The 27,537-nt window shown below is 45.0% G+C and overlaps 2 protein-coding genes across 2 annotated transcripts in view; both read right to left on the bottom strand.

Annotated features, from left to right (window-relative positions):
* Window positions 1–15,868, bottom strand: part of LOC144367184 (transient receptor potential cation channel subfamily M member 8-like) — a 31,037-nt gene extending 15,169 nt beyond the window's left edge. The window contains 10 exon segments of the mRNA XM_078022656.1: window positions 657–851; window positions 1,176–1,288; window positions 1,983–2,128; window positions 2,796–2,805; window positions 3,470–3,589; window positions 5,208–5,330; window positions 6,853–7,131; window positions 10,919–11,037; window positions 12,419–12,517; window positions 15,667–15,868. Of these exon segments, the coding sequence (XP_077878782.1) occupies window positions 657–851; window positions 1,176–1,288; window positions 1,983–2,128; window positions 2,796–2,805; window positions 3,470–3,589; window positions 5,208–5,330; window positions 6,853–7,131; window positions 10,919–11,037; window positions 12,419–12,517; window positions 15,667–15,754 (1,292 nt within the window). The 5' untranslated portion in view covers window positions 15,755–15,868.
* Window positions 15,869–16,966: 1,098 nt separating this feature from the next.
* LOC144367183 (transient receptor potential cation channel subfamily M member 8-like) lies at window positions 16,967–27,073 on the bottom strand. The gene is made up of 5 exons (XM_078022648.1): window positions 26,921–27,073; window positions 25,976–26,153; window positions 23,551–23,742; window positions 18,844–19,022; window positions 16,967–16,990 (listed from the first exon to the last, which is right to left on the bottom strand). The coding sequence occupies exons 1-5, from the start codon at window positions 27,035–27,037 to the stop codon at window positions 16,967–16,969; spliced, it is 690 nt and encodes a 229-aa protein (XP_077878774.1). The 5' UTR covers window positions 27,038–27,073.
* Between the last annotated feature and the right edge of the window lie 464 nt (window positions 27,074–27,537).

The following is a 27,537-nucleotide window of genomic DNA, read 5'->3' as shown; positions in this document are numbered from 1 at the left end:
CTGTGAGCCCCGATCTGAAGGGTTTCTCAGACGGCTTTTCCTACAGGTTCAGGGACAGCCCCACTCTTCACCATCAAATGATTTCTTTGAGAATTACTAACTAAGCACCTGCGACAGGTGAGGCCAGGGCTCAAGTTTTGGATTCAACAGTGGAGAGGGGAAGCCCAAAACAGCAGATGCCCAGAAACCAAGTAAAACCCAATCATCATTTCACACTGACTCCCTGAATCCCACAGGGAACCCCGCTTTTGTTCTGACACAGGGCATCACCATGCCCTTAGCTGCTGGAAAGTCCCCCCAGATACCCTGCCACCTGCTACACTGACCCTCTTAGGGCGACAGTCATGGTAGGAACACGGATGACTCCTGATAATGGCAGGGGCTGCAGACCAAGGTCTCTGTCCCTTGAACACCACCCACCCCTGACTGACTCATCGTCATCGATTAGCCGCAGGCAGAGGGCAGAACACGGGGCTGGCAGATCTCCCCAGATCGCCAGCAGTTTGCGAATGCACCCCAGGTTCACGGGCAACCAGCCAGCAGGGACACTGACGTCCTGACTTCGAGCCCCAGCTCCCCAGCGGCTCCCCCTCTGCTGGGCACTAGGAGGACGTGGCCCGCGCCCCCGAGCCCTCCTACCTGCCTCACTTCATCACAGGATGAAGACCAGCACGTACAGGACCAGCTCGGGGGTGTGCGGCACCGCGTGGAAGTCCATGAGCAGCACGTAGGCAAAGAGCAGGAGGAAGGCAATGTAGAAGATCACGTTCCAGGAGAAGACCATGAACGGGGAGGTGAAGAAGGCCACGTAGTGCCACAGGAGCCGCTTGTGCTTGTCCCCGGGCTTCTTCCTGAAGGAGAGGCCAGACGTCCATGGTCCAGGCACGCAGTGGAGCGGTCGGGTCCAGCCCTCACGACACACACACATCCAGGAAGGGACCACACAGGGCTCCAGGACTGAGCCCGCCAGACAACTCCGCCTAGATAACTGACCCCACCACCCACCGTCTGAAACCAGACCCAGGAAAAGCCTCCCTGCAGTGAACCATCCCTTATCCAAGAGCGTGCAGGTGTGGACGCGCATACACACTTCACATTTGCACACATGCACACACACACACACACACACACACACACACATACACACACACACACGGGGGTGCCCCAGCTCCTACCTGAACGACACAAAACCACAGCCCACCAAGGGAATGAGAAACAGACACAGAATGATCTTCCAATTCTTGGTGTCCCAGGAGATCTCTCCATACCATTGCTTGGAAAGAAAATTCTACAAGGACACAAGACAACACAGATTTGATTCATGCAAGTGACCATTCTCCCAGCCCCCACGCCTCCCCAAAACAGATCTAAGTTAGTATTCTTATAAGCTGCCTGGGCTCGTGAGGGCTGTGAGAGAACAACTTAAAATCCTGTTTGATTTTAGGTTTTCTTCTAAGTTGAGTATGTGAGCTTTCAAACAGCCACGTGAGTGCCAGTTCAATACATCGATGGATCTTTGACCAGCTGATTCTCACTATGTAAGTCCACACCAGTATCCTTCTGACTCTCTTCTCTAATGATCACAAATTCTCGGGCATGGCCAACCCTGTCTGTAGGCCCCAGGGATCCCTTTCCAGACACAGGCAGGTGTCAGTCTTGCAGGAAAACTAAAAGGAAATCAGGAAGGATGAGACCAAGGTCAATGACAATTCAAGCTAAAATGCTCCCAAAACTTTGCCCAGACTGTACCGGCCCCTGGAGGTGGGGCAGGGCTGTTTCTCCAAGGTGGAAATTAGAAAGAGCTGGGGTAGGAGAGAGGGTGAACCTGACCACAGCCAAGGGACCCACAGCTCTCAGAAAAGAGCCCGACAGTGGGAGGAGCTTGTGGGGGATGCGGTTAATTTTCAATATTTTTAAAGCTGCTAATAGCATCTGATGTCAAGGCCTATTTCTGGGCACCTAGTTCTGTGGCTGGTGTTTACCTGCACCCCAGGTTGGGTGATGAAATGCTGGTCTGTGGCCTCCACCGCCAGCTCCAAACAGTTGCTTCCGCCCCAAACTTCGCAGGAGTAGACCAGCAGCTGCTCTTCCAAGTCCTCGTCACTGCTGTAGCACTCCGTGAAGAGCTCTGCACCATCACCAGAGACGGAAGCCAGAATCAGGGCTGGCACCTCAGGAAGCAGCTGGCCCCCAGCCGACCCCCAATCCAAGGACAGCGTGGGCATGAGAATCTCATAAAAGGCACAGAGAAGCCATCACAACACAGTCACTACCCAGCACAGAGCTTTTTAAGATGCACCACACCCTGCAGGGCCAGTGTGATAGTGGGTGTCAGTCAGAGCTCAGGGGATCAGACACAGGAGCCTCCCTCGTTGGTGGGCTTTGGTCTCAGTCCAGGCAGAAGGACAGGAGACCCTCTGCCTCCCCTTAGCTAGCACAGACTCTCCATCCCCTGAGCTTCTGTGCTTTCTTGGTAAGATTTTTTCACAGATAAGTCACAGCATATAAACCATAGAAGGTGGAAGAAACACTGACTTGGAGCATTCAGGTGTGCTCAGTGACAGAGACCACTGTACAGAACCTCAGAGGAAATGTTTTAAAGTAAAAATAGAAACCATGGCCACCTGAGGTCACCTGGAAATTAATATATTGAAAGAAATGGCTGCACACCTCTTTTCCAACACCAAGAAGCTGAACACATTGTTACGTTAGATTAGACAGTAGACAAAGGTGTCATGCAGATGTCACCCTGCAAACTTAAAGCTGCAGAGGAACAAGGGAGATACTGAGCAGACCCAGAGCTCTCTGCTGTTACATGGCAGTTGCTCCCAACTCTCCCATTCGCACGTGGTCCTGTCCTCTGCAAAAAGGGCACTGACCAGCTTTAATTAAGGATTGGATAGCAAAGAGCAGCCAGATGACCAGTCCCGAGGCATCCAGGAGAGGACGGCTCAGGAATGCCTGCTATCCCAGGCTGTGGCTGATCTCCCCAAGCCCTTCTGGAGCTCCAAGGCTCCTACCTTCAGGGACCTACTCGCCAGCCATCACTGGAGTCGCCCTATGGGACACTGAGGCCTAGAAACCCAACTGCTGCCTTTGCCATTAAAACCAACTCTGCATCAGACCCAGGGACCTGAAGTCTTCTGAGAGCATTTATGTATACACAAAATGCAGACTCACTTGTTCACAGTGTCTTAACTATGTCCAAAAAACACCCTGAAACCTCCTGAGGTGTTGAGCTACTTAGGCCTGAGCCAGGTAGCTCTGCAATGACAGTACTCAAGATTTTCACATTCACTCTGGGAAAAGTCCCAAGTGCCTGGAGCAGGAAGCCTATGCACAGTGTGGGGGTCTGCATGGGTCTGCAGCCTTCCGTGAGGCCAGCAGGGGGAGCCCAGACACTCCAGTCTGAGCCTTGGTCCACCTGCAACTCCCCTGGAGTCCCTCTGCTGTGACTTACCCACTGCACGGTCTCGTACTCATTTGCCAGCTCCTCTGATTCTCCAGCGGCATTGATGTCATTCTTCACTTTGGCCAGAGTCTTCAGAAGCTTGCTGGCTCCCAGGGCTGCCAGAGTACAGCCCCAGGTCTTTTCAAGAGGTGGAGAAACTTAGGTTAACTCAGAATCCCTTGAAGCGGTTGAGTGGACACTAATGGTGAACAAGGATGAACTCAGAGCATGAGCAGGAAGGGGCAAAGTCCCAACTATGTGTAACATTTCAAAGTAGAATTTGTAATGAGCATAAGAGTCTTGGACCTGAATATGTTCAGTCCTAAACAGGACGACCTCGAGCCTGAAGCTACTCAGATGAAGAAGCAGTTCAGGAAAAGAAAAACATCAAGATAAATGCCCCGAGAAATTGCCAGTAAGAGGGGATGGCAGCCAGTCCTCTATTACAGCTTTGTCGGCTGCACAAAGAGCTCCCAGATGGGGACAAGTGGGTAAGGACATAAAGGACCTGAACTATGTAACCAGAGGCCATATGTGTGAATTCAGCACTCCACACCCAACCTGATGCTCTCAAAGTGGAGAAGCTAGTGTTACGTGCTAAATCACACATAAAGTTTTCAATAATTTTTCCAAAGCAGACTTTTTACAAGCCCTATTTCCTGTTCATAAGGCAATAAAGCCAAAAATTAACTTTTTAAACTAAATTTCAATTCCTTACCAACTGAGGAAATATTCACACACCCACACATACTGAGAATCAGGTGCCCACTAGGTGCCCCCCAAGGCAAGCCCACTCTCCAGGGACCACCCTCCTGAACACACCTCCATCAACATGCAGCACAGCCATTACACACAACCATGACCACCTGGTATCTGCAGTGTGGGAGCAGTGACAGAGAATGGGAGAGCAGTGTCTGAGACTGGGGTCTCTGATGACTTAATGACTGTCGCATGCTTGGTGCCTGGGAAAGTTTCTGTGCAAAAGGGCAGCATGTCTAGTTGCTATGGTGACACCCTCCATAAGAAGGCTCTGTGATAGAGTCTTATCAGCCTCAACCTTGCTCTCAGGCACACAGCTCCTGGGAATAGAGGAACTCTCTTGCTACACAGCCACAATGTGTCACCAAGTTCCTGAACCTGCCTGCCTAATGTAACTTTAAAAATGGACTTTCTTTTTTAAAAAAATATTTATTTTTTAGTTGTAAATGGACACAATATCTTTATTTTATTTTAAGTGGTGCTGAGGATCGAACCCAAGGCCTCACACGTGCTAGGCGAGCCCTCTACCACTGAGCCACAACCCCAGCCCCTGAACAATGGACTTTCTTGAGAGCTGCACAAAGCTCCTAACATTGCACATTGTAACTGTAGAATATAACAGCAGAATAAGCTTCATAATGTTGCTAACTCTGTACCTTTCATGAATACAGAGAATAATGCTTGTACAGTCTTTAATCTGATAATGAGGCACATATAAATAAAGATGGCTGGTGTAATTCTTAGACCTGCTTCTCCATCAGAGAGTAGAGCTCCACCTGATACCAGCCATTATCTTCAGAATCTGAGTCCGTAAAGTGAGTTTTTATTTTCCTAATCCCCATCGTCTCTCACCGGAATCTGCTAATTTGGCCTCACTAGTCGCAGAACTGTGGTCATTTTTTTTTTTTTGGTGATGTTTTAGAGTACACATGACATTTGAGGTCAGAATTGTTACAACCAAGCATGCCTTTGGTGTGAACTCAAGCTGGACATTTACCTGTTCCCAAATGACTTTGGAGAGCTCCTTCTTGTTCTGCAGAATGGCCCAGATGAAGAGTGCTTGCAGGGGGTGCCGGGTAATGAAAGACACATCCTGGGAGGGGGCAGAGCACAGGGTCAGCTGTGCAGAGGCAAATCACTTCAGGTGCCCAGAAAAATGGGGTCAGGAAGCCCAGGGGAGCGCCCTGTGCTGGAGGCTCTGTGGCTGGGCCATTGGAACAGCAGAGTGACGCGATTTCCATCTCTGCCACCCTCCAGGGGGTGTAATTTGATGTGAAATCTTTCATCTATCATAAAATATAAAGTACAACTAGAAGAAAAGGTATCAAGAGTGAAAAAAAAAGTGCTAAGAGCAATTTAAAAACTAAAAGACCACTGACAAGCCAGAGAGAAAGCAATTCCTTCTCATCATATAACTCTGTTTCTCATCTAGGGGGAAAAAATTGTTCAGATTAAATTCTAATTTTCCTGTGGTTAAAGTTCAACTATCAGAACATAAAATGTGCTTCTTTCTTTGGATTCTTATTCAAAGATTCGACTCCTAATACATCAATTAGAAACCCAGCTGGTCTTCAAGATTCAAGACCTGTCCTGATAGAAAACAAGATATATTCAAGACCTGTCCTGGTAGAAAACATGTATATATTCCCTTTCGACTTCTTTTCATGTTTCACCAAAGTCTTAAATGCATAATGTGTAGTTAGGGGTTGTGTTGCAAAAAAAAAAAAAATCACATAAACAGTGTCCAAAAGAAGCTCTCTGGACACTTTGACTTCCTGAGAACACCTAGCATCTTCAGATTTTTAACTCACACACACTTAAAAGTCCCAGAATTCCAAAAGGTAATGACCTTGTTTGGGTTTCCCCAGAAGCAATCCCGAGATAAGAATTTGAGGTAAGTAGGTTGTTTGGGAAATGATCCCAAAGAAACCAGTGGGAAAGTGAGGAAATGAGACATGAAAAGAGAGACATCCACAAAAAGTGTGGAATCAAGCATGCTGCCATGGTGGGCACTGGAGATCCGCTCCCCTGGACAGCTCTAGAAGTTCAGGCAGAACACTGCCCCAGGCATGACCGGCCCGTCACTGGGCTCTGATCAGCACAAGCGTCTAGCCACAGTCACTGGTGCTGGTCAGGGGAACCCGGTCTGCCTGCACTTCACATGGAGGACCCAAGCCAGCCCAGGAGCACACCCACACACCCTTTCAAGTGGACACCTGGATTATCCTTTGGGAAATAGTCACTGTCCCTTTTATGCCAGCAGTTCTTCAGTCCTTTACGTGGGCAGCAGGGAGGTACTTTAACCAGCTCATGCCCAGTAGACCAAGAAGTGAGCCAGCAACCATTCGTTTGCCCCTGCTCCCCACTAACTGCCTTGAATGCTGCACCAAGCTTTATGATTAAGAAAAGCTGCGACCAGTTTAAAGCAGAGCATGGAGCAAAACATCAGAAAACTCACCAGAGAGCATCTAAAATAAAGGCAGTAGAAAAAATCTTATGTCAATCTGTTGGCCACCTTATGGCAATGAGGAAGGAGTAGGAAAGACAGAGATAGAGGTGTTTTTTGTTTGTTTGTTTGTTTTTCAAAGAAAACTCAAAAGATGGGGGAATTTAAGCAGACAGTACATACATGGAGTTTCCACATCCAAATCGTCCCGGCTATTTCTGTCTTCCTTCCAGAAGCCTCTTCAGAAGTTTGCAACCAGCTTCCAGATGAATGTGAGGAGGGCGTCGTTGTAGGAGTTCTTGGCAATCTGCAGGTTCCGATACACGAGGGTGCTGAAGTGGCTGGAGAAGAGCTCCGTGAGGACGTCATTGGTGAGGAACTTCTGCAGGTTCAAGCCGTTCTCCAGAAAGAGGCGGACAAATTTGGGCCGGTCCTTTATGAGAGCCCTGAACATGACCTCCTGAAGGTCCGCGGACTAAGGAGGAAGCAGAAAGCACACTCACAGCTTCCGTCCCAAAGAGGACACAGGCAACGACCTCCCCAGCCACATCATATTTCCAGCTGCGAAGTAAGAAGAACTTAACTCTCTTTCAACACATCACTGAATTATAGTTTAGACTCCTGGGGGATGCGCATGGTGGGTGGAGGCTGTGACACTGCCTGCTGCGGGCATTGGATGCCACCTGGGCTTGAGCTTGTGTGGAGCAGAGAGAGGTTCACACATGTGGGAATTGACCCCACCGTCTGGCACAGCAGGAGCACCCAGTTAGGGGTGGGTGGCAGCAGTGTAGCCGGAACCCTCTCTCTGGAGTCTACAGCAGACACAGATTATCAGCAAACCAGTGCAGCCTGGGACCAACCAGTCCCCTGGGACCTACTGTGCTTCACACATGCCCACAAACCTTCATCTGGCAACCCGATTCTCAAACACACTTGGAAAAATGGGGTCCATGGAACCACACGCCACCAAGCCCGCATCTGCTCGTGTTCCATACCCCAAGTCACTGGAACACATGGCAGTTAGACCTGATTTTTAGTTACCTTTATCTCCACTTTCTGAGCTCCTGATAAAACTAATACCATAGAAACTTACTGAGAATCTTAAGAAAAGTCATCAGTGTCGACTTCAGCCACAAGCCAGTAGGCTGCAGACTAAGCCAGCTCCCAGACACATTCCGTGTCCTCCAGAGGATTTATGGCAGTTTGGTTCCATTGTCAACATTTAAAAATTCAAAGATTCATCAAAATCTATACTTCCAGCATCAAGATTTAGGAGTGGAAACCAGACGCCCTGACAACAAGGGACCCATCAGCTAGAGTCTGGTGGCAGCTGCTGCTCCCAGCCACCCCCACCCTATTTGAGTGCTTCTGCTGTGCCACAGTCTGGGGACAGTGCTCTCTGTCCCCTCGGTCCCCACAGCTCCCCACTGCTGCCCACCCACCCACTTCATCTGCTTATGTTTCTCGCCTGAGCCCTGATCCGGGTGAATATCTCATGCCGATGGCAGCGTTAATGGCTTTTGTTTCTGTCCAGTGCTGGTCTCAGAGGATCACATGTTGCCTAGAGAGGGAACCCTCAAGGGTCCTTAGAGTTCCTGCCCTGTGCATCCGACTGGGCTGAGCCCGGAAGCAGCTCCCCCAGGGACGAGTCAGCTGTGCTTCCTCTGCCTCAAGGCAAGTGTCCCCTGTGCCCAGCGTCTCACATTTCACTCTAAACACGTTTCCCTTTCCACGAGTCACAGACTGGAGATGTGAGCAGTGGCTCTCAAACCCAGGGGCCTTGCTGAAATACAGACCGTGGGGAGTCACCTGGGGATGACTCAGCAAGTCTGAAGTGGAGTCCTGCTAACAAGTTCCTGGGTCATGCCAGTTATGCTGCCACCAGCCTTGGGACACACCACCAGCACAGCTGGCACGTGGGAAAGGAAAAGGCTTTGCAGTCAGACATGTCTTTGTTCCAACCCAATTTTACCATTTCCAGCTGTGTGACCAAGGCTAAGATTTCATCTCTGAACCTCAGTTTGCTCTTCTTTGAAATGGGTGGCTGTGAAGGTGAAGTGAGACAGCTGGCAAAATGGGGTCCATCGAACCCCATGCCACCAGACAAGTACCTGCTCATGTTCTATACCCTGAGTCACTAGAACACTGGCAGTTAGGCCAGGTTTTTGGTTACCTTTCCCTGTATGGGTCAAGCTCCTTTCAGAGGTTCAAGTTCAGAGGAGGCCTTGAATAAGTCATCAGAACTTCCCCTCATGTAATGCCCACAGAGCTCTGGTTTGTCAACCAACAAAAGGAGATCATCTTGTCGTGGATCAATGTGAGCAGCAAATCAGCTAACACAAGGAGACTGCTTTGTGCACCGTGGACGCTTAGATAAATACCAGCATTACTCCAAAGATTTTATGTTTAAACAAATATTTATACAGTGCTTAATAAGTGCCAGTGTTCTAAGTACTTTAGAAGCATCGTCTGGTTTGATTGTAATGACAGCACAGTGAGCTAGGTAGTGCTGTTATCTCCATCTTCAGACAAGCAAAGGTGTGCCGGTAAAGGTTTAACACCAGCTTTTGGAAAGAACTGTAGGCCCTATTTTGTAGTGTTTGCCAATTCCCATGGTGTAAATACTCCCACCGTGGCAAAGTTTCAGCTACCAGTGTCAAGTCAGTGACTGCAGAATCAGTAGCAGACCACATGTAGTATTTCCAGGAGGCAGAAGCAACACACAGAAATAACCTCCAGAGCACAATAGTGGTAAATGCAGCAAAAGAATTAGTGTTGAGTTTTGATTGACTCTTACCTTTGCTTTTCACTAAATTTATTAAAATCTAAGTTCACATAACTTGATTTTCAATAATAACTCTATATAACAACTAACTCACAAAATCCCTAAATATTTAGCAGCCAGCTCTTGCAAGTCAGTGCAAAGTGGCTCAACACACCATTGTACGAAGAAACTGAGACACAGTCCTTGCCCATGTCATGCAGATGAGCTGGCTCCAGAGAACATTCTCAACCACTGTGCCCTTCATGTTTAACAGTCTATATCTGAGCTGATCAAATTAAGTGTACAATTCAATATGTGACTGAGTTTATGTTTATTTGTACCATCTAAACTTACCAAAATACAACATTTCACACACAGGGATTCATTTAGGACTCAATTAATAAATCTATTTCTAGTTCCTAACTAAAGCCTGCAATGTGGAACAGGGCTTGGTACACTGTACAGAACAAATACAAGATGATGTTTGCCAAAGGAATGAATAACTTTAAAAATTCATGAGCCATTACTCTGTTTGTGCTGCCATCATTAAAACTGATCACATGGAATACAAATCCAGTCCTAGTCTTTGATTAAACAAAGGTCCGAGAGTGTTTTCTGAACCTGGCTGCTAAAGAGGAAAGATATGAGGTATATATACCTTCAAATCAATGCCTACTTGTAGAAAATTAAATAAATCACTAATGACTTCAATTAATTCAGAAGAACTTAAACTTCAAAGAAGCAGTCTTGCAAGCCTACAGTTGGTAATTATTCCTGTCAAGCTGAACTCCTAAGGCTGATTGAACTTTTGCTGTGTATAACAGGTCACCACTAGAAAATAGGGGCCTAAAACATGGGTCAGATTTAAAAGCAAGAAAGGCAGTCTGCTGGACAAGATGGTTTTTATTGCATGTGCAAATTCTATATCCAAGATGCTCACTTGGCTCTGGGGATTCTGAGAAGCTGTAAGGCATTCATGGGGTGTTCTCAATCAACTCTTCTGCATCTCACTGCTGATAAATATCTTATCAGACTTTGACTAAGTGCGGGGGGGGGGGGGGGGGTGAGCAAACACAGTGCTGCTGTCTTGATTTTGAGTCAGGCTACTTTCCAAAATCCTGCACCTGTATTTCCCATACTTCCTGCACCTGCATTGCCCATCCATCATAGCATTGCCCATGGTTATCATAGTATTTCTGGACACTACAAAATCCTGCACCTGTATTGCCCATCCACTTCCAAGAGCAGATCTGCAGTCCCACACCAGACAGAAGGCCACCTCTCCCATGGAGGCTAAAAGGCTAGAAACCTCAGGTGGCATAGGTGGGTGGATATTCTGATGCCACAGCCTTCAGCTTTATTGTCTCTTCACAACAAACCTATAAGTCATGTTATCATCTCACACCACAGAAGAGAAAAATAACAACCCTTACAAGAGCTCACTGCTGAGACCACTGTCCTCCCTGACCCTGGAGACCCCAGGTGGCGCCTCATTTACCTCCGACCGGCGGTCATTGGTAAAGATCTCATCGCTGGCCAGCTCCAGCTGCTTCCACTCCAGCAGAAGCTTCAGCTGCCCATTCCAGTTGTCCTTTTCTTGCTCATTGGTGCTGAAGGCTGTAAGAAGGCAGCAAAAGAACAGGTAGAACAAAGGCCCACACATAAGAGTGTCAGAGACTCCACATGGCCGACCACCAGAGCCATTTGTCAAAGGTGATTCTCAGTCTGCTCTTGGAATCAGAGCCTCCCTCCATTGTCACTCACTCTCACCCACAGCCTCTGCCCTGAAGTATGCATCAAAGACCAACTCAGACCACAGCCTCTCCCCACATATTCTCTCATGTTGCCATAGCACACTGACATTTCCACATAGACTCAGATGCAGCCTGAGCTCTGCCTCAAGGGTCACGTCTGATATGTATTAAATCTGACTCTATCAAGTAATGAACCATATCACAACAATGCTCTTCATGCCTTTGCCACATCTAATGTTTTCTACATCTAGGCATCTATACAGACATAATTTTAATTTAGTAAATACTATGATAACCAAATTTCTGGAAAGTACTAGAATGATTATAAATGTAGTGAAGGTCTGATTTGCACGTCCCACGTGCCTGACCCTACTGTGTATGCATTCCTCTTATTAACCATGCAGCTCCATTCCAAATGGCCTGGGGCCTATTTACTTGAGGTACCATCCACTCTGATGGAATTCTAAGACAGCAAAGGCCACACAGGAATTGAATGAAAAGTTATTTATGTGTTTCAAGTCTGTGTGCACCTATGTGTAACTCTAGAACAAATGTCCACTGTTTTCATTACATTCTCAGAGGAGTCTGAAACTCAAAAACAATATTTCAAACCACTGCTAGAAATAACTTTTTGAAGAGTATTGTGATCATATTTTGTCAGAATTTTCATGATGCAAAAATTCTTATTCCATCAAATACATACATTCAAGGAAATGCCCCTCCCCATAGCAATAGTATTCTATTTTTCCAACTATGATAATAATAATCAGGTGCAAGATAATACAGGTTGAGTATCCCTTATCTGAACTCCTCAGAACCAAAAATGGTTTATATTTCATTTTTTTCAGATTTTGGAATATTTGCATATATTTAAAGAGATTTTCCAGGGTCCAAGAGTAAACATAAAATTTACTTAAGTTTTATATGCATGTTATACACATAGCCTTAATTTGAAGCATTCATAATAGCTTTGTATATGTATGTGAAATAGCTTCATGGTATTATGGAATTTTCCACTTGTGGTATCATATCAACACTAAAAAGTTTCAGATTTTTTAGCTTTTTTAGATTTTTTTCATTTGGAATTTTGGAGTACAGATTCTCAATAAAATTTCTTTTAAATAATAAAGTGTATAATAAGTTTATAATAATAATAAAGTTTCTTTTAAAAAGAAGTACATGCCACCAAAAGTCACAGAAAACAATACAAAGCTAAAACTGCCCACGGAGCTGTTTTCACTTACCTTTATACAGGACATAGGAAATAACATTGCTCACAATCTCATCCCCAGCTTCTTCCATTTTAATAACTGTTAACAGGTGAGAACTTTCAAGAAAAAATTCTGTATTCATAGAGGAAGAAGAAATTGAAAAAAATTTATATTGAGTAATTACAATAAATGCAGCATATAATTTCAAATTGAAATAAGTGTTCTGAAGAAAAATAACATGATAAAAAAGACATGTGCCAAGGGAGGTGGTCCTGATGTGGGGCTTTATGAAAGGCTTGCAGAAGAAGTGATATAGGAGCCAGTTTGTGAAGGATGAGAGTAGGTGAGAAGATGGTTGAAATTGTGTTGGTGGGAATGGCAAGGCAAAGGTCCTGGGGTGAGAGGCTGGTCTGACATACCCAAGGCGCTGAAAGATGGAAGTGTGAATGGAAGCCGAAGAGTTCAGAGGGACCCGAGTAGCCAGCTCTCTGTATATTGTTTTGAGGTTTTAGTCTTTATTCAGGTATAAAAAGATGCCATTGAAAGCCTGAAATCAGGGAGACAATATGATCAGAACTGTGTTCATGAAAGTTCAAATTGTCTGTAGTGGGAGCACAATTTTTTCTGTAGTCTATGCCAAAATATAGCACACAGTATATGCTCAATAAATACCAATTAGATAGTTTTAAATGAATGAATGAATGAACAATATCTAGATTGGCTGATGGATTAGGATACTACAGAAGATTAAGTTCTTGAGAACTTCATGTGCAGATATGGGAGAATTAGTAGGAGAGGTATTAGGAGAAGAAAGTGTGGTCCCGGTAGAAGAAATATAAGGGATTTTTTGGAAAGGTCAAGAAACCATGAGTTCAGGCTTTGAGGTTGGTCATCCACACGATCAGTGAGGAAGATCGATCTTACCCAGGAAGATTGCTTCTATGCTTCACAAAATGTAGACATTCATTCATTAATAATACCACTTTTGAGCCTGGTCTTTTAGGAAATCTGTTTCCATGAAACCCTTTAGGAGTGTATAATTAAAATGCAATGATTTTCATTTTTGGTGTATGTCTTCTGATTGACATGATTATAAATGTATTTCATTAGATATGAATGTGAATTAGATATAAATCCCAGAAAGGATAATAAAAACACAGGGGTAAAATGTGCCTAAAGTTTAGTTTAAGATGAATTGTCTGTGCTTTCTTGAAGTAGAAATAAGAATCCCTCAAAAGTGTTGGAGAACCCATTAGATGGCCTCTGTTCTTCAACATGACGTGGTGCAGACCCCACATGTCAACTTGTACAAGGAATAAGAGGAAAGTCACTGGAATGGAGCTGAGCCACCTTTGATAGATAAACTAAGAGTTGCCTATTCCTTCCCCATGAATACCCTTGCACTGACCACTGAATTTCTCCCACTCAACAGAGAACATTGAAACTGGAGATCAATATGCAACATCCTGCTTTGATACAAGACCCTTGGGATCGGTCTATTTATATGTTTATAACTGACTCAACCTATTCAGTTATGAGAATGTAGGGAATCAGTCAACAAGAGGAGGGTGACCCTTCCCTTCCTCTCTGCAGACTGACACACAGGGAGCACCATCATAACCGGTCCCCTGGCACTCTTATCCTTCACCTACTCAGGGTGGGGAGTGACACTGGCCTTGCCCAACCAGCCCTTGGCTTCTTATCTTGTTGGGATCTGCTCCTTGCAGAGTGCTAGGGCTCTGGTGTGCATCTACAACCTGCCTTACCTGGTGGGGAGGCCAGCAGGTCCCTGGTGCTGCTGTGCTGGGTGGGCTCACCCCTCCTACCTGGGCCTAGGCATAAGGAGGCCTGTGGTGGAGGCAACTGTACACCTCATCTTTCAACTTTGCCTTCACCACCCATAAAGCTGCAGTTTTCATCTCAATCTGATTCTTGTGTATATTTCTCAACTAGACTTGGATCAGACACATGAGAATCTAAGTGAAAACTTCCATATAAAACTACCCATTTTAGCTTCTTTAGTAAAGTCTGGAAAATATGATATCTCAAGTAGAAATATCATATAAACAAACATTAGAGAGGCCCGATCAGCATCTATGTCACTTTCCAGCCACGAGAGGAAGGTCCATCTGTCTTTTCTACATTCTGAGTTTTAGACAGTGAGGTCTAATCCAGACAGGACTCGTATCCTGCTCATTTCAATATCCCCTGCACCAGGGTGACCAGCTAGGATCCCTGTTGTGTGAAAGTACGGAAGAACACGAGGGTCCCATTTCCTGGTCCCAAGAAGGCTGGGTTGACTCTTCTCATTGTTTACTAGGATTTCATTTGCCCTGAGTTGTCATAAGAATGACAAAGGCCACCATGAGCAAGAGGAAAGGGTCTCCTCTATTCCAGGACGCTGATTTGCTGCATTTGATATTTGGAATTAAATACTGTTAAAATACCAATCTAGTGAAAGAATCATCATTATTATGATGCATATTAAATCTAACCTTCAAGTCTCATGATGAAATGGGCTCTGTGATGAAAATAATTCTGTGTCTGAGTCTGTTATTTTCTTTATGGGAAAATTCCCAAGTGGCAGTTCATGGTCCTAAAAATATCCAAATACCTAAGGCCATTTTTTAATGGGTTGATGTGAATGCACCTGTTGACATTTATGTGGACCTTCTAATGAGTTGAGCAGTAGGAAAGCAAGTCGTTCCAAATCAACAACAATCATGAATCAAAGAAAAATGAGAAAGTATAGCCTAACATATTCAAATAGTTTTATAAGCCCAGCCATTAATAGCCTGGTAAATTTTCCAATAAGTTCAGCTTTCTCACATAATCCAGAAAGAAAGGTGAGAGATTCTGAGCTGAAACTCAGGCAGTTAGTGCAGAATGGCACCTAGTCAGGAGGGAGTTTCTTCAGTAGATGTAGGCTCAATTACAGTCTGCACTTCGAAAATTTCATTACCAGGGATTTCCTCCCTCACCATCACCACTACATACAAAACACAGAAGCACATTTGTGGCATCATGGCCTAAGAAACAGATTACAAGCTTTGCAAACTGCCCTGCATTTAAACTCTTTAGAAGGAGTAGACGCTTGGAGAGTCACTTAGCTCATCTGCATTTCAATTTCTAGCAGTACACTTGGTGTGGGCCAAACCAGAGCCTCAAAGTCTCAGAGGACAGACCAAGCACCTGCAGCAACCAGTGGAGTGGGATGTGTGAGTCCCCCTTCCCACAAGCTCAGCCTCTTCTCCTTCAGCTCTCCACCTCTCCCCCTGAGCTCACCCATTTGATCCAGCTCTCAGTCTCCTCCTCGGGCAGCCAGGACACGGTGCGGGGTAAAAAGCGCACCAGCTTCTCCTTCACCATGGAAGATGTCAGGACATCCTCCTCCTCCACCAGGCTGGCAATCACGTCAGCGATCTGCCCCGAGCCCTCCACCACCACACAAGGGATCTTACTCTTGATGGAGGTATTGATGGCCTGGGAGAGCAGAGAGTTGAGCAGACGTCAGGGACCTGGATCATCCAGAGCCCAGCTCGGAACTGAGGTTCTAAGGCAGGTCAGTGAACAAAACCCATCGTCCTTGCACTTATTCCTTGGGGACTTCTATTTCAAATCAGAAGCCAATGAAATACCTGTACCTGCTTTAAGAATGGTAAGGAGCCCTATGGCACCCTGTGTCAACATCAACTTCCAAAACAAAGACTCCTGTGACACCACAGGTGCTTCAAAATATCCTTACATATAAACCAAATGTTGATATAGCTTTAAGTGACAACGACTAAGATTCTGTTTATCATTACTGTTGGTATCTTATCTGATAGAAGTTACTAAAACTTATATTTTGAAGGTCTGAAAATACCTTAAAAGCAGTAGCCCAGATTTTGTGTTCTGTTCATTATATATTTCCCTTCTTGAATAATTTAGTTTGCCCTTATTATTAAAAAAAAATAACCATGTACCCTACTTTTATTTTCTTTACAATAATTGCAGAGGTCAGCATAGGGGAATGAGAATTCTAATCATGTGACAGCAGAAAGAAGCACAGAGATACTGTGAGACCCTTTCCTCCAAGACTAAATGCTTCTCATAGGGAAGATGTGTCCCCTAGAGGAGGGTGTGGAGCCCAGTATCAGCTGAGCAAGCAGGCTGGGAGCCCTCTGCCTGCACTGGAGGAGGGTGCGGGGCATGTGCTCACTGCAGAGCTGGAGACAGCCGGCCGGTTGCTCTCTCCCCTCCCCGGGTCTCCTGTGCCCCTTCTGTGGGTTGTGAGCTAGCTTAGCAGACCTCTGTGCCTGATGCTATGGAAATGCCACCCTAGACCTGCAGGGGCTCTCTGATCTTCCCCTCCATCCAAAGCCAAGAAATCTTCATTCCAAATCTAAAATGTGGGCAAATCATAATACATGCAGCCACCTTTCAGTAACTCTCTCTCCACCTCTTCCTCTTTTTAGTATTCCTGCTCTTTACTATTCACTGGTGACCAGTTCACATTGGGAATAAAAGTCCATTTTAATTATTTCCTGAGAAGTCTTTCCCTGAAGGACCTGTGTTCAACAATGGTCTCAAGAGCAGACCTCACAGTGGGTACTTGTTAAATACCTGTTGAACGAAGAAGGAGTGAAAAGACCACTGTTCTAGAAAAGCATAGAGAGAGGAGCTGGACTAGGATTCCTGTAACTCTGCTAGCAAGTTCCTGCAACGGTAGGGATGTTCTCTGGCCAAAGGAGGGGAGCAGGTGAACGACTAGAGTTTTCTTTAATCTAACCCAAGATCAGGGTACAAATTGGATGGAGAAGGGCCATATGCAAATCAACATGGAAATTACTTAATAAGAGGAGTTAAACAGGACTTTCACACAATGTCCTATTTCTAGAAAAATGATCTCTTAAAACACTGACTCAAATACAGTCAGCCTAATGCTCTCTTATAAGGTCCAACTGAAGCCCAGCTGCAGGCAAGAGGAGCTCAGCCATGTGCAGAGCCTACGTGGGGGCGGAGAAGCTGAGATTTGCTCAGGAGCTCAGTGTTATAGGTGCCCTGTCCCTTCATGGGAAGGGCCACAGGTGGTCTGGGGATATCTGACTTGGTGGCAGTGGGGGTGTGATAGCTCCTCTCCACGCAAGTCGGTTTTCCAAAACACACACTAGTTGTGATCCTTCAGTTTTCTGAGTGAGTGGCACCATCCTCTTTGGCAGGCTGACTGTCAAGGCTGATGCTAAACACACAGCCTGCTCAAGTCACTTCAAATCTTCCTTCCAAGGTTCCTCTGCTGAGGAACAACCTGTGTCTGTCAAGGAGACAGCATATGGTACAAGACACTTCCCTCTTGTAGTCACAGAAGAAACTAGTCAGGAGAGACTGGATAAACCCAAAAGCCCTCAAAATACAAATTTTTAGTAAGCTTGGTAACCAATCTTCTAGAAAACTAAATGAGGACTCACTTTAAAAGTCTCTCTTCCACCTCCTTGGGCAAAACACACAATGGGGATCTTGCCACCATAGTTGGAATCTGCAAAACATAAAAAGTAAACTTTACTTTGGACTCAATAGAAATGCTCCCTTACCTGAGGAGCAGGTGCACTCAGAGCTTCTTCCCTGTGAGCCCAGGGAAGGATGTGGGCAATAGATGCTCAGCCGGTGGACTTGACCTTGGCACTACTTGTTGACCACAATGGGTGAATTTAGGTGTACAAAACTAGGAATGGTATGACTTGGAGCCATTTTGCAATCTGTTACTAATATTTAAAATGCTAAAATCTGTGCTTGTGTGCTTTGGCTGATATAATTAGAGTAGGTTCAAGTTTATCTTACAATAATGATTCTCATTTGCCCAGTGGGGTGTTCTCTCAATAGAGTTTAATGTACATGTAAATATATCCCATTGTGAAAGGAAAACGAGTGGGAACATCTCCAAGATGTCCCTGTGGTAGAGTCTGTCACTAAGTCACCAGTAATCTAGTTCCATGGCAGGACACATCTCAACACCTTGTCCTCAAGAAGAGAAGGTGGATGTCACTTATTACATCAGATAAAGACTTTCCCTGAATTGTCCCCTCAAGACTGATGTTTAAGTGGTTGCATTCACAGAAAGAGCCAAGATTCAAACCATGCAACTGTTAAATAAGTGGGTCAGTTTTTTATCATTTCTATCCTAACTAAAGGCATTGCTTTTAAAACTGTATTTGCCATCATGGGTTTTATTTGTTCTTAAGTGCTGTCCAGTGGGAAAAAAAGTTGGCAGACATTCTATATTGACAAAGAAGAGTGGAGGAGACAGCACTAGTCATGCCTTCAGCATGTCAAAGGGCATAATTCACAGGGACCTGGATAGAGCTTCCCCTTGTGAGACCTCGTGGCTCTTCATAGGCCCCAGGAGGGCTCTTCAGGTTCACTACACAGCTGGCAGACACGATTGTTGGTGCCGCCCTATTACCATGGACATTGAGACTCACACTTCCTGAGCACTGACCTGGACTCGTGCGCTCAGAGATGTACTTCTCCAGCTGATTCCGGGGCTTGGCTTCAACCGTGGGGTGTCCATGACATCCGTTGTCCACAAGCAGCAGGTGGGTGTGATTGTTGTCCAGGATATACAGAGGGTCCCTCGTGAAGTCATCCATGATGTACTGAGCTGAAAAACACCCCTGGGAAGTGCAGGGGACTTGTCTCTGAGATTTTATTCATTGACCCAGACGCATGATGACATCTTATGGTCACAGTAAAGCTAATCTCTTGGCTCAACTACACTGATGCCTCCTCCCAGATCCCTAGGTTCAGAAGAGTCGTGGGTATCTGGTGGTGCAGGCTTCCTTATAAATAGAGGAAAATAAAGGCTCGAAATGGCTGGGCCAACTTACCCACTGTCACATATATGACCAGTGGCACCATAAAGATCAGATTCCCAATCCAGTTCTTGGTCTGTTGCCCTGGGCTCCTTTGTATAAATTCACTAGAGTGCATAGCATTCAAAAATTACATACCCATGTGTGTGTGACTGTGTAAGCATGTGCACATGCACACGTGCACACATGTCTACGTGTCTGGATACACAAGCAGAGGCAGACACTGTTAAGCGCACATACCTGTCTGTCTGGAATCTACCATATACTGGTACCTGTGCAGGGTCAAGGGATTAGGAAATGGATAAAAGTCTTTGCACTTGAGAAGCGCTCAGTAACAAGACCCTTAAAAAGTAACTAAATAGATACTTTGTCCCAATAGTACCAGAGGAAAAAACAGGAGAAGAATCCTTGCCAAGAGCATTCCTGACTCTCTAGTCCACTCAAATTGTCAGGGCTGTAGTAAAAGGTGTTACGACCTTGACTCCAAGAATGGACTGTGAGTTGGAAACCCAATGTGGAAAGCAAAGCTATTGATTCTACTAATGATGTGTATGAAATCAGAACAAAATTAGTGGATCAGTTTTTTAGCATTTCTATCCTAGCTAAAACAGAAAGAAAGTAAAATTCCAATGGCATAATCTCTTCTCTAAGTGACCCTTGTCCAGTTAGAAACTCCAAGCAGGAAACTCCTGACCGTGACAGGTGAGATGATATTTTCAAAATGGGCACATCCATGAGTTTGAACAGGAGCCCCACAAACTTTCATGGAACAAATAATTCCCATTTCCTTTACGCTCTTCCAGAATATACCCTGATTCCAAAACCATGACTGGAAAAGAATCAGAAGAAAAAGCCAAAGACCTTATACATACATTTCTCTGATGTATAAGGATACAAACAACCCCCCCAAAAAAAATCACTGGCTAATTAAAGGCAGTCAGCCTCTTCAATTATGAGTTCATAACACATAAACACAAAAGATCTTCCAAACTCAGCTCTCATTCTTGATTTAAGAAATTATAAACTAGAAATAAAAGATGATTCTTATGACTGTGTTAAGTAGGTGCATATTGAACCTTAGCCAAATCATGTCGATCAGTAAAATACTAGAACCCTTGCCCCTCGTTATGAGACCAGCATGCTGGATGCCTCTTGTGGTCCCTGATTTCATAACTACCACTACTCTGAAAATTCTAGCCAATGCAAGATGATAAGCAAAAGACATAGGGTAAAATTAAATGAAAGAGTTGTTTTGATTTTTAAGTTACTTACAATAATGTGGTGGTAAACATAGAACAGTCAGAGAATCTGCTGAAAAATTATTAGAAATAGGAAGAGTCCAGTAAGTCTCTGATTCAAAACAACAATAAGCAAATCAATACTTTCATATATACCTGCAAAAATTACTTCAAAAATTACACTAAATAACCATAAAAATATAAAATCCCTAGAAATAACATAGAACCTGACAAAGAAATCTGCAGAAGTATTTTCCAAGACTCAGACTTGCAAAAGCTTAAAGACATATATTACTGGAATAAGAAGGGGTATTATAATAATTTCAACTTTTCCAGTATCAATTTAAGGTTTAACATGATCACACTCAGCAAGAGCATTATTATTCTTGTTTTGTCCTATGACTGTATCTGACAAAGTTCTTCCCAAACTTATGTGGAAAAAAGCATGGCAATGAATAGGAAAGAAAAATTTGCAGAACAAGAATAATCAGGAGATGCCTGTGCATATTTTTAATGCATACACACACAGTGTCTCAATGATTTTTAAAGTGCAGCACTGCCTCAGGAAAAGCAGATGCTGGGGATGAGGGGGCGAGTACTGAAAGAGATCCTGTTTGTGAGGCATGGCATTGTTTAGGTCAGCTAGATGTCGGGTGATGGGTTCTGCCATGGGGCCTTGAGTAGAAACCAGAGGATGAGTGGCCACCAAGCTATTACAACCAGGTGGTCAAAGGACACCAAAGACCAATCACTGCAACCCAGGAGAAGAGAAAAGAAACCAGGAAACCAGCCCCCGGATCGTCCGACGTGCTGTGAATCCACATGACATCACCAAAGAGTGTCATTAACAGAGCTAGCACCTCACGGCTCTAAGAGCAACACATTTATCATAGAAATGAAATAAAGGAAGAAAGACGGAAATTATAATTATGCTTAATTCCATGACTCAGTGATAGACAAATCAATAGCTTAGTATGTTCAGTTCTTTCTAGATATAACACATATTTATAACAGGAATTATTCTAGGTAACCAATGTATATTTATGTTTTATATGTATAAATATATTTCATAATTTCATACTAAAAAATTATACTTCCTATACTATCAGAATACCTTTGGAAATAATATATTTTAATAGTTCCATGATTTTTCCCTCATATTTGCAAAGTACCCACCTAAAGATTTCCCCATCTAATAATAAATGTTATCAGATAATAAAAATATAATAATAGAAATTGAGAAATAAAAATTGCTTGAAATTTAGGTTTATGCCAATCCTTGCCTTATAAGAAATGTTTCAGTGAACATCTTTGCCCAAGTATTATATTCTCTAGTGATACATTCACAAGTCTGACTGCTGTACCTATTATATGAAGAGTTTATGCTCTAGATACAGATAGCACAGGTTTGCCCTTTATCCAAAATTTTATAAAGATCCCATGCTTCTGTATGTAATGGAAGGCTCTAAACATTTTCTAAATTAGCAATGGCTAGACTATCATCATCATTCACTGGCTTAAACCACCCAACTCAGCGTGATATTGGAGGTAAATTTTCCTTGCCCTTTACCTATCACTCAGGGATAATTCTTCTACTTGTATTTTCTCATCCTTCTTAAAGCAACTTTGGAAAACTATAGTTTTATAGAAAAAAATATCAATTTTCATGAGATTTTTCAGATTTATTGATATACAACTAGATGTGGCATTCTCAGAATTTTTCTCAATATTAAATATTATGTCTAATTTCTCAGCTCCATTTATTCCTTAAATTATATTCTGGAAAGTAAATTATTGATGCAGTATTTATTTTCCAGATGGCTGGTTGTTTGTCTATTCGTTTCTGAGTGATGGACATTTCCATTAAATCCTTACACATCATCTCATGTTTTACTTGTAGACTGAGAAGAACCCCCGACATGGCCTCCAGGGAGAAGGGCCCCCTACACGGCCTCCAGGGAAACCCTGAAGTCTTTTCATTCTAGTGCAAGGGTAAAACCACAAACTTCAGAGATGTTTTGCGATGTTGCAAATTAACATCTGTACTGTATCCACCATGGGGATAATTACCTACTCTAAGGTGGCTTCTTGCGCATGGCAAGCAATGCTGACAGAAGATGGCACTCAGTCCCACCCAGCCTGCTGCCACCTTCAAACCCTGATCCAGGGTCCCTCACCCCTGAGGGTGCCATTTACTTGTGAGGCCATTTTGCCATTGCTTATTGAGCATCTAGTAATAATAGAAACCACCATTCACTGAGACATTTAGATAAATTTACCCTGTGACCATGCAGGCTGTGATTTGAACAAGTCACAGAGAGACCTGGCTCAAGACTGTGTCCTGGGAAAGGAGCAACACGCACACTCCTCTCCACCTTCCTCCACTCTACCACGCTGCCTCGTGGGACGCTTGGCGCACCACTCTCCTTGGCGCACCACAGTGATCCTGAAAATCCCTCATATTTACTGTGTAACTTACTGTGTAACTTACAGAGCCCTAGGTGGAAGAAGGTGGAGAATAAACGAAGGTTTCTAAACATTCTAAACAGCTTCTGGGCAGGGACCACCCATTGCTTAAGGTCCTCAACTCACCAGAAATATTGTCTGCAAAATTCCACACTTGATAAAGACCCCATGCGGCCACCTTGTATTTTGAACCTGAAAGGTGCCTTGATTCCTCCCGGATACATTCACAGGAAACATTAGCCAGGTGGGTCTCACAGCCTTCTCACTGCCAAACTAAGTAGGGAGCACAGTAATTGGCCTGCATGCCTGTGGGTGTAGCCAAGTAATGAAGGTATGACACCAGCATTTGCAGTATTTTGGGGTGGATTCAGGTCCTGGTTATGAAGAATGAAGGAGCCAACTCTAACATGAGGTTGCTGGGAATGAACTGTAACCAATAAAGCACATGTACCATCAGGCAGTTCTGGGAGTTCCTGAAGCATGCCATGCTTGTGCGCAATCCAGAGACCCACAGGCCATCCATGTAAGGCAGGCCTCTGAAGGCTGCCCTGGGCACCCCAGAGCCCTGGTATCCAGGCCACAGCCCCATGTCCTTAGCTCTCTCCCACATCACCTCCCCATCCCACCCGTACCTCTGTATCACAGTTGCGGATGAGGGTGTCACAGTTGGAAACCATACCCCATGCTGCTATGCCAATGGTCATAATGTTCTCTTCCGAATTCCTGCTGATGGTGTTGTCTCTCACCACCTCACCGATATACTTCATCAGGCCATAATGGGTGCTGCCCGTGAGAATCCAAGCACCTGTCAACAAGGGGAAAGCAAATGTTCTGCTGGTACCAGGGGAGGTTTCCAGGCTATGCTCCCAGACCCTGGTGAGCACCAGGATGCAGCCCTGGCAGTCAGGCCATGGGATGGGTGAGGGACGTCCCCCAGGCTCCTGAGAAGCATTCCTCAGGAAACAGATTTGGGTCCCACTCTAAATCTGTGTCATCAGCCTCTCTGGGGCATAGGGTCAGCAAGTCTGCATCCGCAATCAGTGTCCAGGGGAATCTTTACCAGCAGTAAAAGCCTGGCCTGAGCCTTCCAGTGAGCTAGGTGGTTCTGCCAAGGATAACAGTTTTACTCTGCTCGCAGAACCTGCAGGTCAGATTGGAGTGGGATCTTCCAGGAATGGCCCTGGTGTCTGCAATTTTGCTTTGCTTTAAAATTATGTAATAATTATAATTTTGCACATGGGTCAGGTCCATATTTGATAATCACAATGGCAAGGGATTTGCAAAAGGATGCATGTGTGTGTGTCCAAAACTGAAGTACCTAAAATACCTACAAAATATTATTTAGCATAATGGAAATGACACTGGTCTAATCTGCAGCTTGAACAGGAATCCACCGAGAGTAGTGACCGGCCTCTGGGGGTTAGCCCTAGCAATGGAAGCCCCAGGAGTTGCAAGGCAGCCTCTCCTCTGGCTGTTAGAAGGTATTTTGTTTACCATTTGCCTCCAGAATCTAATCAGCAAAGAAGGTCAAGCTCAGTCCCTTCCCCTTCTGAGTCCTTTCGATATTTTAAGATAACTTTGCTGTGGCCCTTACAAGTCTTCTACCCACTTCCTTCAACTAATTCTCATAGGGCTGACGTTCCCCCTAAATGACCAACATGGAGGACCAGGAGACTATTGGCCACCTCACTAACCTAAAGACTTTGGCCACCTCACTAACCTAAAGAGAAACGGGCCCTCATCCTTGACAGGGATTTTTTTCTGTTTTCTTCTGCTACATTCTCAGCACCTAAAATGATTCTGCCACAGAGTTGGCACTTAATAAATGTTTGTTGAATGAATGAATGTTGTGTGCGTGTGTGTGTATTTTCAGGATTTAGTAGCAAGGAAGCTAAACTGCTTAATTCCTTAACAAAGTGTCTGACACAGTGACCACTCAAATTGGTGAAGAAATTGAGAAGAATAAATGGGAGGATCACAATTTCTTTTCTACATTACAGAAAAATTCACATCTAAATAAGACTCCTTAGTTCTGTCAGTCAAATTATCTTCATAAAAGAAAATGCAAAATGTTGAACTCAGAGAAACTGAGCCTACTTATAAGAAAACACTGTCCAAGCCTGAACTGAAGGTCAATCCCCTAAGCTGTTGGCACTTACTCTGTAAAATGAAATGGAGGTCAGAGAAGGGCTGAGGACCTGTGTAAGACTTAGGAAAACTGAAAAGACATTGGTTGAAAGCTCCATGGATCTGGAGTGCAGATGGACGAAAGGCAACTTTTGCTCTAAAGGACACTGTAGGAGTGTGAGGGATGGCTGTTATACGATAAGAGTACCAGTCAGTGTTGACTGTCCAGGGCTTGAAGGCCACACCCGGGTGAGGGAGGTGCCTGCTCTTGAGAGAGGCATGCTGAAGAACTGGGGGCTAAGGCCACCAGCCTGCAACTTACTTCAGATCCTGCCCCCCCAAAAAACATAACATGTAGATATTTGTGAAATAAGAACAGACACGTGGGGAAATGTTAACAACTGGGGGGTCTAGAAGAAGCTTGTGAGGATGTTCATCGGATCATTTTTGCAGATTCTCTGTAGATTTGAAAATTTTCAAAATAAGGCTAAAAAGAAGGACAATAATATTAAGTTGAATATTTCAAGTAACAAAGTCACCATGGTTTTATCTCAAATGCTTAAACGGTACTTAGAATTTGCACTCTCTCTTCTTCCAAAAGTGTATCATTGATCTCAAAAATTAAAGGACAATCAAATTTTCCTTTTGGGTGCACCAGAATATTCTGGGTAAAAAAATTATATGTGTAAATAATAAAATGAAACCTTTAGATTTAAATAAAATAAAATCATCCTGAGGAAGCCCCTTAAGGGGGATAGAAAGGGTTACCTGGTGAAGCCCCTGTCTGTCCATTTGAGAATGCTGTTGGTACTAAAGCGGTGGTTAATCGCGAGGCTGCACGGAGGATTCATCCTGGGAGCCCACCACACTGCGCGACACCCACACCCACACCCGTCCCCCGCCGGTGGCACCTTTGGACTGCGCAATGTAGATGAGCCGGCTGAAGATCTTGCGCATGCGCGGCTTCAGGGGGAAGTTTTTGGCGCCTCGCGTCACAGAAATGACCAGGTTAGGCGTTTTCAGGTGCCAGTGCTGGGTCAGCAGCTCATAGAGGGTTTCCGGGTCCGTGTCGCAGGACAAACGGATGTACTGTGCGGGAGGGAAAGCGTCAGGATGGTGTCGGGACACGGGGGCTGTGCGGTGGAGGGCACGAGGTGGGCCCTGAGGCCCAACCCGGTGCACCCCGGGGCCTCCACCCCCGCCGGGAGGTGTCCAGAGCAGGGTAGCCGCTCCTGCTGCAGTGTGGGGTACACATCAAGGGGCCCAGGCTGGGGTGGACAGAGCTGTGCGCAGGCAGGAGACCATGCTGGGCCATCCTGGGTGCAGGCCATGGAAGAAGCAGTGGAGGGAGCCCGTGGCCTTCAGGGCCACCAGGACAGGGCTTGGGACCAAGAGGGTTCCAAGGCCCAGGCTTCCAGCCAGAGCAGTCTGAGGACAGCGCTGTCATGGAGACAGGGAGCAACCTCATCTAACCATTGGACACCTGTGCAAAACTCTGTTTGAGAGCTTACAAAGGGAGCAGGTACAGGGGCATGTCACCTTGTCAGGACACATGTATTCTCACACCCAAGCTAAGTGGACAGTTTACAAAAGTATTCCCTGACATTTTGTGGCATGAGGTCCAACATGGGTGTTATAAAGAAACCCACAGTGTGTGTGCAGGGACAGCTGGGTGACCACTTAGTCCAGCTGAGCATAATCTGATAACTACTTTGTGACTTTTGCAAAAAGTATCTTTTTCTGCTGCCATTTCTGGACACTCCTCCTCCATACCATTAGACAATTAGCAGTACTTCAAGGCAGCTCAAGTTGTCTCAGCATTCTAATTAGCTAGCTACATAGAAGACCACGCTTACCTTGCCTTTCTTCCCCAGCGTCTCAAACTGGATATCCCCAAAGGCATCTGTGGGAAACTCCTTGGTGTGTTTCTTGTAATTCCATTTCTCGTTCTGGTTGATCTGGGTGCCTTCCATGTGGTGGCTCTGTGTGTAGCCACATCTGCACACGTTTTCCCTGAACCAATGATATTGATAGGAAGGAGCAGATTTCATTCAATCTACTTAAGTATCACCTCATGGAATAACCATGCATTATTAACTTAAACACAGAAAGAAATTCTACCATCATGTTTTATTTTCAGACCATTTTCCTTATCTATGTTGTTTGTACAGAAACTATTTTTGATGTCTAATTCCTGTTGATTTTCCATTTGCCAACACCCTTGCCCTGTGCCAGGAGCTGGGATAGGAGAGCAGAGCCCTGCCCTCAGGGAGCCCACTGACCATGCAAGCAGGCGTGGGGCTAATGTGGGATTGGTCTCTGAAACCAGGGGTCAATTTATTCAGCTTCTCCTCTAGGTCATAACACCCAGGAGCCCTGGGGCAGGCCTCAGCCCCAACCCCACCACTTTTCTGGCCGGTCCTGCTCTGCCAAAGTGAGGTGAGCAGTCCTTCCCAAGGTCTGTACTCACTGG

This window comes from Ictidomys tridecemlineatus, chromosome 1, assembly GCF_052094955.1.
Source record: "Ictidomys tridecemlineatus isolate mIctTri1 chromosome 1, mIctTri1.hap1, whole genome shotgun sequence".
Lineage (NCBI taxonomy): Eukaryota > Metazoa > Chordata > Mammalia > Rodentia > Sciuridae > Ictidomys > Ictidomys tridecemlineatus.
This window is presented reverse-complemented; position numbering and strand designations above follow the sequence as displayed.

Bases quoted from the DNA above. Each gene is read 5' to 3' on its own strand.
- LOC144367183 (XM_078022648.1), bottom strand. From the start codon at position 27,037: ATGGAAGGCACCCAGATCAACCAGAACGAGAAATGGAATTACAAGAAA. The intron at 23,743-25,975 runs GTGCCACCGGCG...CCTTGTTGACAG, and splicing joins CTACATTGCGCAGTCCAAAG to GTGCTTGGATTCTCACGGGC. The intron at 19,023-23,550 runs GTGATGTGGGAG...GGTGTTTTTCAG, and splicing joins GGTACGGGTGGGATGGGGAG to CTCAGTACATCATGGATGAC.